This window comes from Corvus brachyrhynchos, unplaced genomic scaffold (assembly GCF_000691975.1).
Source record: "Corvus brachyrhynchos isolate BGI_N302 unplaced genomic scaffold, ASM69197v1 scaffold152, whole genome shotgun sequence".
Lineage (NCBI taxonomy): Eukaryota > Metazoa > Chordata > Aves > Passeriformes > Corvidae > Corvus > Corvus brachyrhynchos.
The window spans coordinates 4,687,829-4,703,084 of record NW_008237447.1 but is presented as its reverse complement, the minus strand read 5'-3'; the positions used below and the strand labels follow the sequence as shown (position 1 = coordinate 4,703,084).

At 35.0% G+C, this 15,256-nt stretch overlaps 1 protein-coding gene across 1 annotated transcript in view; it reads right to left on the bottom strand.

The window, feature by feature from the left end:
- Positions 1–15,256, bottom strand: part of GBE1 (glucan (1,4-alpha-), branching enzyme 1) — a 255,997-nt gene that overhangs the window by 98,766 nt on the left and 141,975 nt on the right. The window contains exons 4-5 of the mRNA XM_017731427.1: positions 11,432–11,601; positions 3,654–3,766 (exon numbers count right to left, since the gene is read on the bottom strand). Of these exons, the coding sequence (XP_017586916.1) occupies positions 3,654–3,766; positions 11,432–11,601 (283 nt within the window). The remainder of the gene's footprint in view (positions 1–3,653; positions 3,767–11,431; positions 11,602–15,256) is intronic.

The window sequence follows — 15,256 nt, the reverse complement described above, 5'->3', positions numbered from 1 at the left end:
TGTAAATATAATTAAGCTATTAAATAAGTTCCCCAATGCAGATACTAAGATCTCAATTTTTACCAATACTATCCCCATGACTGAACTCCACTGACACTATTTCAAAATTAGGATCTTGCCAACTACAGTGAAAACTTAATTCACAGGTACATTTAAGCAGTTGGAAAAATCATTTAGAAATAAACAGTAAAAGGACAAAGTGGAACACTGATTAAACTCCTGCATTAATACGACCACACAGGATGAGACATGCTATAAAAGTCTATCCATGAAATTTTTTTTTAAAAGCTTGCTGTGTCCTGTAAAAAGGTAATTAAGAATACCAACAATGAAGGAAAAAAAAAATCTGTCATTTTCTACCACAAAAGACAAATACTTGCACCCCAACTGCTATCACTGTAGAATGTCAAACACGCTGATGTTTAAGGAAAATAACTTTCAAACTACCCCGTTACAAATAAAGAGAGGTAAAGAGGCTTTACTTATTAAGGCATAAAATTTGGTTTTGGGTTTTAATCTGTGCTCCCCTTGACATCTGTCAGAAGCTTAAAAGCCAACACTATACTACCACAGCAGCAACTATATTTGCTCACTTAACTCACTCTAAGCTCCCAATTGATCCATGGGAGAAAGAAAAAAGATGCCCTTTTCTAGCAGGTAACCTTATTTTGTAGATGGATGTCAAAATCCACAAGGGAGTCATTGAACTGTCATAAGCATCCATCTCCTCATACAGAAAAGTGTCAGAAGATTTACAGCATGTTTTTTAATTACTCATTTTCTTCAATGTTTACATTTACTTATGAGAAGACTGCCTGAAGAGCTAGAGTAGACAGCCTGCTACTACTGAGAACAGGCAAACATTTGACCTCTGCTCCTCATTTATTTTCCCACAAAAATATTTTTTGACCTCATCTAAATTAGTGTCAGCAACTACACTACATCCATTTCCCATTCTGGCTTAGATATTACTTATTTAAAAGAAATGACCTTGTTACCATTTCAGAACTTGGCATTCGCCTGTAGAAGTTAAGATCAAAACAGCATAGACAGAAGCTATAGATAAGGACCTTCTGGAGGAGACATTTCTTCCTCCTACAGATTAATCACCACAATAGTGTCTGAACTTGACTACTTTAACTTAAATATTTAAGAATCATACTGGCAAAAGAAACTGTGATTATCTTATGCTTCTTTAGTAAAGAAAAATGGGAAATACTTTCATTACTAGAAAGATGTCTGCTGCCTAGTCTAGTGCAGACACCAATGCCTGTGTATTTCAACATTACCTCTGCAATCTGCATAGCAATTTCCATCTGCAGGCAGTCCAATATCTCAGCTTCTATATGAACAAAGAACTGCACAACTATTCTCTAACACACAAGTCCTCATGTTCCCAGAAACACAGACATTTATGAACAATCATAAACTAACAGAACCACGTAGCTCAAGGAAACCTTAACGAAAAGCAGAAGTTTCCTGAACCCATCAGTGGAATGGGAGAGGATAAGATCAGCTGTAGCATGAGGGTAAGGTACATGCCTACTATGTGAATATTCCAATAGCTTTTGTGATAAACCATCTTTGAACTACTTTAACTCGAGACCTTTTTGGTTTTTTCTCTTAGTCCCATCATCTGACTACATTACAAGCACACATTGTGAAGTGTTAGATTCAGTCCTGAAGGCACCACAGGACAAAAACAAAGTGTCATGAGAGATTACTAGCAAAGCTACAGATGAGGTTGGGTGCAGCTCCATATGGATGGAGTCATCAATTATGACTACATACATTCAGGAATCAAGTTTCTAAATACATGGTCTTTTTTTTTTTTTAAGGATACTCCTAAGCAAATTTGTTTCACATGCAGACAGGCAGTTCCTGCTTCACAAGCCTGTTGGACAATAATGTATTTTGAGCATCAGTGACAGCCACGTATCTTTGTCTAAAATTGACCATGGAAAGCACAACTAAAGTGGCAGGGTAGAAAAAGCCTAGAACAATCAAAAAAAAAAAGGAAAAACTCACATTCTAGTCTGCCAGTGGGTATCTTCTGGCTTTTTCTGTAAACTCAGAGCAACTACAGAAGTAAAGCAATTCATCTTACAAGTACATCAGTACCAAGTGCAATCAGTAGAAATTCTGCATACTAAACAAATTACATATAATGCAGTCTTTGCTTTATGGAGTTTATATTTCAAAGAAAATGCTGAACAGGAAGAAAATACTATCAAGACCTGTACTTCAAAATAAGGAGATATGACCAGTGATTATCTAAGAGAAAAAAGTCATCTTATGTTGCTCCAAAAGTATTTAAGAATCTATGCTTTTTTTGCTATTATGTTAATAATTATCAACACTCATCCTCATTCACACCTCTTATCTTTACAAAGAGCACAGAATATTCTACAGCAGATGAGTCAATAGTTTTGTAGATAAAACACAGAAGGTAAATTTAGCAACAATCAAAAATCTAACCTACTTATATCTCAAAACCATGGAAAATATTAAATAACCATTCTGTACTCTCATACATTACTGCATAATCACAGCATTTCTGAATTGCAGACAACTGTTTTCTTTCCTGCTCTGTAAAATAAAAACAGCTTTCTTGTCCTTGAATGATTATTCCTAAATTTCAATTTATCCATATATATTACTGGGATGACTTCATAAGCCATAACAAAAAGCATAGAGATAAGCACACACACTGAGTAAGCATTTCCAGAGCATTTTTATACATATCTTTGTTTTAACAGATTTCTTGTTTCCTTAAGCTGATTTTCAGCAGAAAAATTAGGAATTTTGTTGATGGGATCTCTGAAAATGTAGCAGTATTATACAAATGCTCCAAGTTTCTTAATTTTCCTAGTCTATAGACAATCTCAGTACATTTCTGTCCTTAACTACTTATTACTGCCCTCCATTAGCACCCAGAATCTCTGAAATTCAGGTTCTGAGTGAAATGAAGCATATCTCTGATTTAAATCAATATTCACCTAGAAATAATCAACTCAGCTGTTAGTTAGTTGTCATTAGGTGTGTCTGCACTAAGCATAACAATTGTGGCATTTGACAGCTCAAAGAAATTTTCCATTAATTTCTGGAAGACAGCATTTTAAGCTCATGGATGCTCATGAAATACAACTGTATTCAGTTTCACTTACTTAAGCCTTCCACTCAATACTCTGAATTCCTAAGGGATAAGTAGAAGTTTTACAAATCTGCATATACCATTCATTAAAATAACAAAAAAAAGATCACCTGAAAAGCTGTGGTTAAAAAGATCACAAAAATTACCAATGTATTGATATTTTAATAGGATCTTAACACATAGTTCCATCAAATATGGAAAGATTTTATCTGTACATTACTTAAATCTTCTTTTTCAGATTATCAATATGCAAACAGTTTTCATCTTATAACATGGTGCAATACACTATAACCACATTTCAGCCACAGATGCCGGTTCCAAAAATCTAACTCTCTTTGTGATACTTAATGTTTCACTCCTTTAGGTCACCTTGCTCAGCTGGACAAACTGATTCTCCTACTTAGAACAATTAGAAGATAATAAAGTTACTTAAAAGAAAACAAAATGGACAACTGAGTAAGAAGGGTTACAAAAATTAGAGTAAGTCTAGAAACAACACCTTTAGCTTTGATCCATGGGGCACAGGAGAACAGCCATCTTTGGGTGGAATGAACAACTCCCACTTCCCATATTCCAACTTCTTATATGGATGAGAAAACGGATTCCAGCCATCTGCAATATAAGAAATAATACTAAGTGTTCATCTTAAAATGCATGCAATTACAATCCAAACTCTGAGTTCCATTTTTCTCAGAATAAACTTCAGTGAGTGCAGACACAAATACTTTTATACCTGATACTACACACTCATTCAAAAGGGGCAAAATGAAATGCCACGGTTTTAAGTCTTCAGGAAGATTCCTTTGTCATTAAAAAATTTACTGAAGCAAGCTTAAATCCCGTAATTCAAGATTCTTTGTCCTCTTTGGATTTACTGAGCACTGGAGATGTGCAAGGATGGTCACTATGGCCTGTCCCGCTGAACAGACACCTGCCAAGGGGGTCTTGAGTGTTTGTAAGTACATTCAAGGTTAACTCCTATGAATGGAGTGAAGATACCACTTCTGAACTGACACACTTCAGCAATGGAATAATTTCTAGGCTAGAAGGAAGTAACAAGCTAAGTTTCAAAATGGCTTTTTTTTCTTTTTGCCTTGAAACATCTATTTCACGTAGTTCAAGGCAACAGACTCTTAAGCTAAATAGGAACTAGTCAACACAGAAAATTGAATTAAAAGACATTAAAGCAACACATGTTATTCTTCCTCTATGGTAATCCATTTGCATGCCACGGCCTCCTGTAATAAAAAAAAAAAAAAAAAAAAAAAAAAAAAAAAAAAAAAATCAACAAACCAAAACTCACACATCACTGAAAGAAGAATAAGCATCCTTCAGTTTAAGAATATTAACTCACTTGTATAAAACAACATTGCAACTAAACATGTCAGGGTTAAAAGCAGGATCATCACTTTTGCCACCATGGAAGTCACAGCAGGGCAGGTAGAGAAATGAAGAAGTTCTATTCATCAGCATATGTATTTTCCTAAACATCTGCAATCACAAATATTATCTGCTGTGCAACAAAAGAATTGGCTTCCCTAGCAACGGATGGATGTGTTGAGTTTCAGAGAAAGACCAGACTGCTTTCAAAGTTGCTGGTTGTATTTGTATAGCTGTTTAAACCCAAGAACTGCCAATCTTTAGTCAAAGAATACTGAAAGACACAAATTAAACAAGGCCACACAATGTGACAAAAATAACTACGCCAGACAAAATAACTATGCCATATTCTGGTACGTACTCATTTCACGGTGGAGAGTAAAATAGAAATGCAATTAATTCAATACGTCATTTAGATGATAGTTTTTATCATGATTAAAGTATTTGGATAGTGGAGACAAATTACACATATTAGCAGAAGGAAAGTATTTACTAAACTATTGCTTAACAGCAGAAGAGCTTACATATTAGTAAGATTTAGATGGTTCCTCCCCCTTGGCTTTACACTGAAGTTTCAATCAAGAAAAACAGTTAAACAAACACTACTAATATCTAAGACCAACATCAAACAAACACCTTGGCAATAAAGCAATGCTCCCTAATAAAATGTCTAAACTGCAACTATAGACAGTGTTCATATGTTAAAATACATATATTTCTTTTATTTCAGGGCACGGTAAAAGGATGTAGAATACAGCACTTTAAAAAAGTTGGGTTTTTTTTTTTAACTATAAACAGTTAGACTATCTCAAATAAACATTCCACGGAAAAATGAAAACAGAAGAAAGATGAAAAATGTAACAAAGATGTTAAGAAGTTGCAAGAAGTTTGCTTTAAAAACTGGTTAGGATTTATGATACTCAAGACCCATCTTGGGGGACTTACCCTAAATTCTTTCTTTCTGTCTTCTTCCCCCAGATGTCCCCATGGCTTCTCATGAAACTCTTTCCAATGGAGTTACACCTCTTGATTACAAGGCACAAACTGAACCATATATGCCAGGTGATGAATATTGAGCAAAATTAAAAGTTACAGCAAAAAAGTCTTAGGCCCAGTTTTTATTAAACTCACCCAGGGGAACCTGCATGGAGTTAATCATGTTCACCAAAACCACTGAATTCTTACAATATTAAAAAGATTTTCATGACCTCTACTAGAACCACATCTCCTCCCTCCTTCAGAAAGGGAATGGTTACATTTCTTTACCTTTTTAAATATTTCTGCTCTCCACAGACAGATTTGATAATTCCACTGAAGTTGCCTGAACTTTCGCCTTCACCTGCCAGCAACGCCAGATGCTCCTGTTAATCCCTCCTGTTCCCAGCCACAGTCCATGATTGCAAGCCTGTGGCTCATGATTTAAAAATAAATGCAAAGCAATACCCATCTGCCCCAGATGGTCCTACTTAAACCCACTGTTTACTAATTACCCCTGGAGAGGAGCTCACTTAGAAAGATTATAACAGAAAACATTGCTTTGTATGCCAGAGGCATAAAGAACATAAAACTCCCTGAAAACTGAAGATTCTCTTCAAAGAGAGAGTGGCCCATGATTCTCTCAGTTTTACTGCTTGGTTTTCTGATTTTCAGCAAAACTTAGCCAAAAATGCCTGAGGGAAGAAAAGAAAAATAACAAACTCAACTAACCAACAAGTGATTAGTAGACTATTATAAGGATGAAAAAGAAAAATGTCAGAAGAAATATTTTAGTTTGAGAACATAGACTTCAAAGATTCTGACAATAACTGCAAACAGGAAAAGGCTGAGAAGATTACCCGTAGAAGTTCAAATAATCAGCTTGAATAGGTCTTAGGGGAAAAATGACACCATCGCAGAATACCCATAAACCATGCACAAAGGCAAGAGCTTCTGTACAAAAGTTCAGGCCCCAGCTATGTCTTAATCCAACACAGAAGACACCTTCAACAGCCTGATACTTTGTTTCCTCTCATCTCTGTGATTAGATCTTCCAAACCCAGCCAATTATTTAAACATTACATCTTACCTCAGCAACAGGAGGCACAAGGGAACTTCTTGCTCAAAACTACACCCTTAGTATGCCAAAGAAGCATGAACTGAGCTTTAATGTAGAATTGAATTCAAAGCTACAAAGGTTTGGGTTCTACCATTTGTGACAAAAAACTCAATTTAAATGCAATATTTCTAGCTATATGATAATTAATGTGACTCCTTCTTCAACCTCCTGGTTTTGTTTTCACATTGACAGGTATATAGCCATACACCTCTGAGGCTCATGCCTGAACTTGGAGTTTCACACCAGAAACGAACACTTCTCTTGCTTCTCCTAGAAGAAAGGCGTTCTTCTCGCATTTTAACAAAACCATTGACTTTGTACAATATAAAAACTGGAGTTATTTTTTCAAAAGTGAAAAAAATTCACAAACTAAGGCTGAATTCTCAAGTGGAATCAATTCATCTCTCATAGCAATTATATTTCCACAAACTTTCCGATCAACTGAAAGACACCTAAAGAGAATAGAGAGTTCAGAAAATACTCACACAGCATCCTTGAAGAAAGTCAGTCAGACAAGGAGCAGTTCAGACAAGGGAAAGGGCATCAAAATTCCAGTATCTCAACAAGATACCTTTATTCCACTTGATTAGAATATGAAATCACAACACAATTTGAGAGATTCTCCAAGGACACTATTCTGTTCTACACAGTGACCAATTAGGTCTTCCTTTCCTCACATTAATCACTTTTTAAGAAGATTATGTTAATGATCCTGCTCTTGAGCTGTTGGAAATTGATCAAACAGCTCAAACACTGACGTAAAAACAAGTATCATTACTTCTTAGATAGGATGTTTCCCTGCATATTAATGCCACCTTATATTTCAGTCTATTGCTTTCAATCATCTGCACCCAGAGAAATATGACACTGTTTGACTTTACTCATCAAACTTAGCTATTTTTCTATAAAAATCCTGGAAGGAAGCAGTAAGACATTCAGTATGATATCATGACAATACCTAGAATCCATTTCAGTAAAAATCTGGAATCAAAAGCCCCAAAACATTCTACATAAAGTCTGCAGTCAGCTGTCAGATACCCAAACTATGAAGGCTGGTGGATTAAGGTCCTCTCTTTTCACTCTGAAGGAATCCTGTCTGAGTTTAAATAATAGGCAAACATCCTCCCAGAACCAACCCTCCCTCCACCCTCCAACTCCAGCAGAAAAAGGAAGCAGAAACCAAACCAAACAGACATTCCAGACTGATCAGTATTTTAGATCAACGTTAATTGGGAAGGATGGAAGGGAAGACAAATAAAAGAACAGAAACCACAAATATAACAATGTATTATAGCAAATGCCAACTTCCAAATTAATATATGCATACTTACTCTCAAGCTTCTTAAAACCAGAAGCTTTCTTTTTAAAATCAAGGAATTGTTTACAAATAACCCACTGAGCCTCTGCATGACCAAATACAAATGTGAGTGTTCCAATTCCCAAATAAATTCTGTGGGTTACTCTCAAAACTCACAGTTCAGTGACTTATTTTGAAATAGCCAACTCTAAAGTAGCAATAAATTGCCAGCAGTGACCGGGTTCCTCAGCAATAGAGCACACAAATGAAATATTCAGTGTTATCACTGAGAGCTTTTGAAGGAGCTATAATGTTGACAGTGCCTCTGTTATTGGAAATTCAACTGACTAATTGCCTTATACACTTGATTTACTGAGATGCTGAAAGTACTAATTGACAAATCTTAATGTTTTTGGCTGTTCATTTAATACACCTCATCGTACTAAAACACCAGATACAATACTTTTTCTTTCTCTCTAATTACAGAGTTTTAAAGAGACAAAAACAGCTCTAAAAGCATTGGGATTTTCTTGAATTCATGTTTTTCATTCTCCAATCCACATACAGATTTGTGTGTTATTACTAGTTTCTAGCTCTTTCTTTTCCCAAAATGCACAGTCATACTAAGAATTTTTCTATAAATTGGAGTGATACCATTCATTACAAGTTTCTCAGAATAAGGCAAAAAAAATACCATAATTCAGGTCAAAATACCTTAGTAGCAAAGCTTTTATTGTCTGTTATAAAGCATAAAAATCATTCACAATAAACTTCACATGTACAGGACTGAGGCTTCACATGTATATAACTACAGAAATAAATTATTCATGTTTATCTTAGGCATAATTAATAAAAAAGATATTATCAACTATCAGTTTTATTATATATTTTGAACAAAAATTCAAGGTCTGCAAGCAACCTATATTTGCCATTTTTACTAGTTTTCGGTCCTCAAAAAACTTAAGATGAAATAGTAGAGACTAATACTTTGTGTCTTTCCGTCAAACATTAAGAGATTCTCAGATAATACTGTATTATCAAGGAAAATACTGCTATCCATCTCCAAAAACAAAGCATGAATTGACAGTTTTTATATTATATACCACCCTATTTCAGTTTAAAAACTAAAGAGCTTCTGTCATCTAAGTTCAATGTTTATTTCTTTGTCTAAGATTTCCAACTTCCCCTGATGTGGTTACACTACAGTTCTCTTTATAAAAAAAATTATTTTAAAAAATCCTATTAAAAGCAATCCCGATAGCCAATTTAAACACAATATAATCATAAATTTAGTTTGAGACTTTAACCTGCTTGAAAACTTAAAGAAAGGTTAAAGGGATTCAGTTTTAATTAAACACATCTGCAGCAATCTGACTCTAAATCTTAGGGTTTTGCAATCCAATTTCTCATGAGAATATTATTCAAGATCATATGAATTGAATGACAATCTTCCATTCCTCTAGTCTTTCCAAGTATGCTATTGTCCCCTTTGGGAATGAATACCTTACTATGACTGACTGATATATAGGAGAAACAGTTTTTCCACATTAAAATGAATTTCTTTTCAGTTTGTTTTTTTTTTTTTTTTTTTCACTTCTTATTGCCATATTCCATCCGGGTCTAGATACAACTACTCTAAGATATTACTCCCAAATTTCTGCTCCATATGATGTATTACATCAACTATTTTAAACAAAGTAGGGTTTAGAAAACCATTCCAGTTTTTAGGTGCCCTATTCTGGTATACATATACTTCCCCCCGCAGCCTAAGCCAATTTACAAGTTATAGCCTCTTTTCAAAATATTAAACATATCATTCATAATCTGTTTTTAATATTACCATCTCTTAAAATATGTATTTAAAATAAATGCACTCCAGTCTTTAGTTGTGTTAAGTAATTTAACCTACACCCACCCCATGAAAACCTTGAGCAATGGGGGGGGGGGGGCAGCAAGTGGCAGAGGGGGACAAGGAGGAGAATTTTCTTCATGTTTATACACATAAAATTGACCTATGAAAATAACCTGATCTACCTGCCATGCAGTCTATATTGATACCTGAAGTCACTGTTATATAGTAGTAGGTGAACTATGCACGATTCATTATTCAGTTTTGAATTAGATGGCATATCCAATTTCAATATGAAAATGCAAGAACTACACTAACCTATTTATCAATGTCTATTCCAATAGAATGACAAGCAGTACATCAAGGAAAGCTACTTTATCATTCACTAGGTTAATCATATCAAACAGGATCATGGCTGAAAACAGTGCTGCACTAACTTTTCTGTTCAACTTCTGCATCAAAAAAAGAAGTTTAGTTGTTGGTTTGGGGGTTTTTTTGGGGTTTTTTTTGGTTTTTTTGTTTTGTTTTTTTTTTTTTCTTTTAAATAAAAACCCTCCTAAAGAGATTTTCCTTTCAATAGTTTCCTCAGACAGGGGTAAGGAATGGTCAACATTCAGCTTTGTGTTTAAGCAGAAGTAATTAACTGCTTCAAATCACTTTTTTTCCTATTGCAATTTTGTAATATAAATACACTGAACACTCCCCAGATCAGTATTTTTGCAAAACCAAACTTGGACAAATAATACTGCACACTTCTGAAATGTGGTTAAATGAACAAAATAATTTCACAGATTAAGTCCCTGTTCAGTAAGAACCAGAAATGCAAGACCTGGTACCTTGATGGACTAATCCCTAACCCTGAAGAGAGAGAGGTAAAAGAGAAAAACAGAACAAAGCTCTCCAAAACTCCAAACAGAAAGGAGAGAGAGGAATTGAATTGTAGGATTGAAGAGCAATAAGGAATGTCACCTTCATTTAAAAATTTTCAAAACATAATTTGAGCGTAGATAGCCTTTAAATAAGAAACAAATTTATATTTTTGTTTCAAATTCAAAGAGAGTCTTCCTGGTTCTCAGAGCAAGCAATGCAATTCCTTCATGTAACCTTGCCCCTTTCCCATTCTGCTAACATCTTTCCTACTTTTGCCCTCAAAAAAACAGAGTAGCTACTCTTTCAGTAGTATTTAGTTTGATTTTAGGCTACCATTTTCCAGCAGAACTTTTTACTAAACTCTCAGGATGGGTGAGAATTCTCAAGGGCCTTGGTCCTTAGACAGCACTGTTGCTCGATCAGTAAAAGAAGATAAAGCAAATTATTTTACTGTTATTTTGGTTTCTCTGCATATAGTTTTATAAAAGCCCAGTTATAAAGCTTTAAAAAGAACTTCAGGTAGTTTAGACACAGCCTCAAGTTGCAGTGTGACATGAGTCACTGCGCCTTTGGGGTATTAAAAAAAAATGCATAACACTGACCATGCAACAGGAACATATATCTTCATAAGCTACTGCAACACAGAGGAAAATATTATTCATTTAAGCCATGACATACATTTTTACTATCAGAATTTCATCACTGCGACAAAATTTTCTTTAAAAGAAGAGAATATTGCTGTAAAACATTGTTCAGGGGAGAAGAAATTTTCCTAAGAATACTTACTGAAGTCACCTGCAAGAAACACTGCTTCTGCTCCTGGTGCCCACTCTTTACAGTATATTCCACCATCCACGAGTTGGTTAACTCCGAAGGTTTTGTAACTTTTTGTAAATTTATCAAGGCCGCCTTCACTTTCCTCAATGTTCTTCAAGTGGTTATAAAACAGAGAATACCTTGCAATGAAAACAGAGAACATTTTTTAGAAAGATTAGCGAGTATCTCTCTTACATTAACAAGTGTCAAAACCTAAAAAAAGAAAAATCAAATAAAACACACTAACATGAGATTCACTGCTCTCTACAGGAATAGAAAAAAAAAAAAAATCAAATACAAACCATACAATTTTTCCATGGTTGTTACACTGTCTAAAGTTGCAATCTTTGTGTTTGTCAGTGCTTTCTCTACTTTACAGGAACATTTTGCACTTTCAGTCTAGAACTACAACTCCTGATTGGCAGCCAAGAAATCCCAGTATTACTACACAACAGGAGAACTTTACACTCTGAACAGCCCAGCACTTTTCCCTCCATCTTATTAATATCAGACATAAGCCTCCTAGGGAGAGCTGGATAGGCCTGCCACATCTCTCACAGCCAGTTTTAATAGACAGACAATCTCAGGCCATCGAAAAGTTTGCGGTACAGCATGACAGCATGGACTGGTCCTTGCTGGAAGGGGCTCATTAGGTGACCTCTTTACAGAGATGATCAGCAAGACTTTGCAGTCAGTCCCTGACACTGCAACAATTTGAAAAAAATTACAGCTTCATAAAAGTAATTATTTGGACTATACCCTACTTACACCAGTAGGAACAGAAATGCCCTAAACCTGTAATACAAACTTTGCTAGTAACAGCTTTGAGGTTTTTGCCATATTTTGCTATGTTTTCTGCAAGTATGCTTCCGGAATTGATGGTAACATCAGGGGTACAATATAAACAAGAGAGCCAACTTTGACCCCTAAGTTATGAGCTATTTTGAGCAGAAGCACAGCTAAAAGCTGCAGTTGAACATTTAAATAATGCTACCTATACAGCAGTTTTTTTGTTCGTTTGTTTTAAATATTTCACTCCCAAGGTAAATTGGAAATGTATTTGTGTTTCCATAAATTATAAAGAATCTTCTGAAGTGTATAGAAACCAGTAAGAACGCCAGCAAAACCAAACCTGTCTGCCTTATTACACTTCCTGTGTTTTGCACTAGAAAATAGAAGTACTAAACCAGCACTATGGAATAACACCTTGTTGGTTAAGGAAAAAGAAGCAGCGGTCTGCCTGCAGTGTCAGGACTTAGAACTCTGTGATCTGTTTTTTGGCCCTTAATTAGTTCAAGGTAGAAGATTAAAATGTCTAATTACTAGTTAAGGTAAACAGCATAACCCATATTAGACTACTTTGACTACTTTCAAGGTTAATCTCCCAGCAAGTTTTTATTATTTTATTATTAAGACTGATGCTCATCTTTAAAAGGAGAAAGATTTTAAAATCCCTCCAGGATACACTGTAGCAAATACATTCATAACTATTTTTGCCCATCCACTTGCATTATTCCTTTAAAATTTGCTCATGGGCATAATCCTCAGAAGTGCATTACTAACTACTACTGCTCTGATAATCAATTTCATTTATGTGCTTGAGGGAGAATATTTTGTCAGATTTCCAACTATAAGTGTATTATATACATATACAAACTCAGTTGACTGACTTCTATTTTAAACAATTGCAATCACAAAGATTTATATAAAGCTTAAATACAGAAACAGAGCAAGTCATAAACAGCCCCAGAAGTTCAACATATATCATCTGGTAAATTCAAATTATTTTCCTTGGGGAAAAAAAACAAAACAACCACTATAGCTTTGAAATTTAAGTCATTCTTTAAAATATGATACAAGAAATATAGTTATGTACATTTAGATATACTTTTTGTGTGTGTATATATATATATTTAATTTGAGGGGAAAAAATTATATAACAAGAAGTATATTTGGGGTGTTATCTGCCATCCCTATTTCTTTGCCATACAAAAGCTTTTTCAAAATTGCTGCCTGCCACATGCATTGTTTCCACCTTGTCCCCCTGTGGCTGAAGCAGGATCTGTTTTACTATAGGTAGCTGCTGTAGCTTCAGAGAAGATCTAAGTGAAGCAATGAGCCTGACACAGGTAAAAATAAATGAGGAAGTTTTGAATTATGTTATCTAACCAAAATTATTCTTTTCCTCCCCACTCATACCACAAATACATTTTCACAGCTTTAAGAACATGATTAGTTGGATATAGCATTTCCCACATTGAGCAAAAAGTAAAAAGTGGTGAGCTTTACTTTTAAACAAGTCAGTCAAAACCCCCTGAAAGCTGCTGAAGGAAATGAATCCTTTATTACTAGACAGGAACAGCAGGCCATAAAGAACTACTGAAATCTCAGTGCAGAAAAGAAAAAGGGTATGATGCAATTCACATCACCTAGAGGTGCAATGCATGCCAGTGGCCTACTCCTCTCCCACAACATGATCCCTCCCTAGGAATCAAACCCATTCATCTCATTCCAAAGAAAGAAACATCTAACAAATTCAGGACGTGAGTGTGGGATGGATGAAAATGGATTTTCAGAAGGCAATTATGTGGTTCTGTATCTTTAGGAAAAATCACTGACAGTAATACACACATCATAAGCTCTTGATTTTTGTCATAAAAGTACTAAGAATACACCCACTGCTCCAATTTTTGTGTTTCAGGAAATTCAGAGTTTAAGCAAACCATAACACAAAGAGACCATGGCATTTAATATATGAAATGATCATGAGTATTACTGTAAAAAAAGACGACTCTTTGCCCACTTTACAAAGAGTGGTGAGCAGATTACATGGTCAATAAATTATTTTTTTGGGGAGAGGGAGAAGAGGCAAGAAAGTGAATGATTAGAGGAATTGTTGAGCAAGGATGTATAACATTTTTACAATAACAGCTTTTTATATAGGACAGATTTGGAACAGACAACACAGCATCCTGTACATTGAGCAAGAATGCTCCCTCAATTTGTACAAAAGCATGTTGCTTGGAATAGACCAAGTTAATTCAGGTACTATTAATGCTACATCACATTGCAGAAATAAAGATTTTTGCAACAACTAGTGATCTCTGTAATTGATTTAAAATTATAATCTAGAAAGAATTTTTTCTTTAGCCACCTCCTGAGATTATCCAGTCAAGAATTGTACTTTGCTCAAAATTTACCAAAAAACCACCAACTTCCAAAATGGGTCAGTTACTTTTGCTGTGAACTATTCCAAAAACTCCTCTCAGGAGATGAAATACACCTGGACACAGAACAACATTACTTGTCATAGAAGGCCTTGCAAAACAGCAGAAAGGTCTTGTAAAGCAGCAACTGTACTCTGTTGCTCCTTTGAAGGGAAGGACTGAGTTAAGTACATGCTCATGTCCAGATTTAGGGAACTTTAAGGTTTTGCTTTCACAGATATTTCAGCTTTCATTTCTACCTTACTAAGGCTTGTTAAACACTTTTTTTTTTTTATCTTCCAAAGCGAACCCCCAGGATTACACATAGAAAATTACAGGATTTTTTTGTTGTTGTTGTTCAACCAATTCCAAATATCTATATTGTTCACTACTAGTATACAAGTCTTAAAACCAGAGATAAACACTTGATTAAGACTACATTTTGTGATCTCCTCTTCAACACTGAAAGTTATGTCATGTTCACTTATGCATATATATACTTGTATGACTTATGACAGACTCTGGATGCATCTCATAAATGAAAATCTCACAATTCTGTACATGGAAACAGTCAACCTCAGCATCTAGA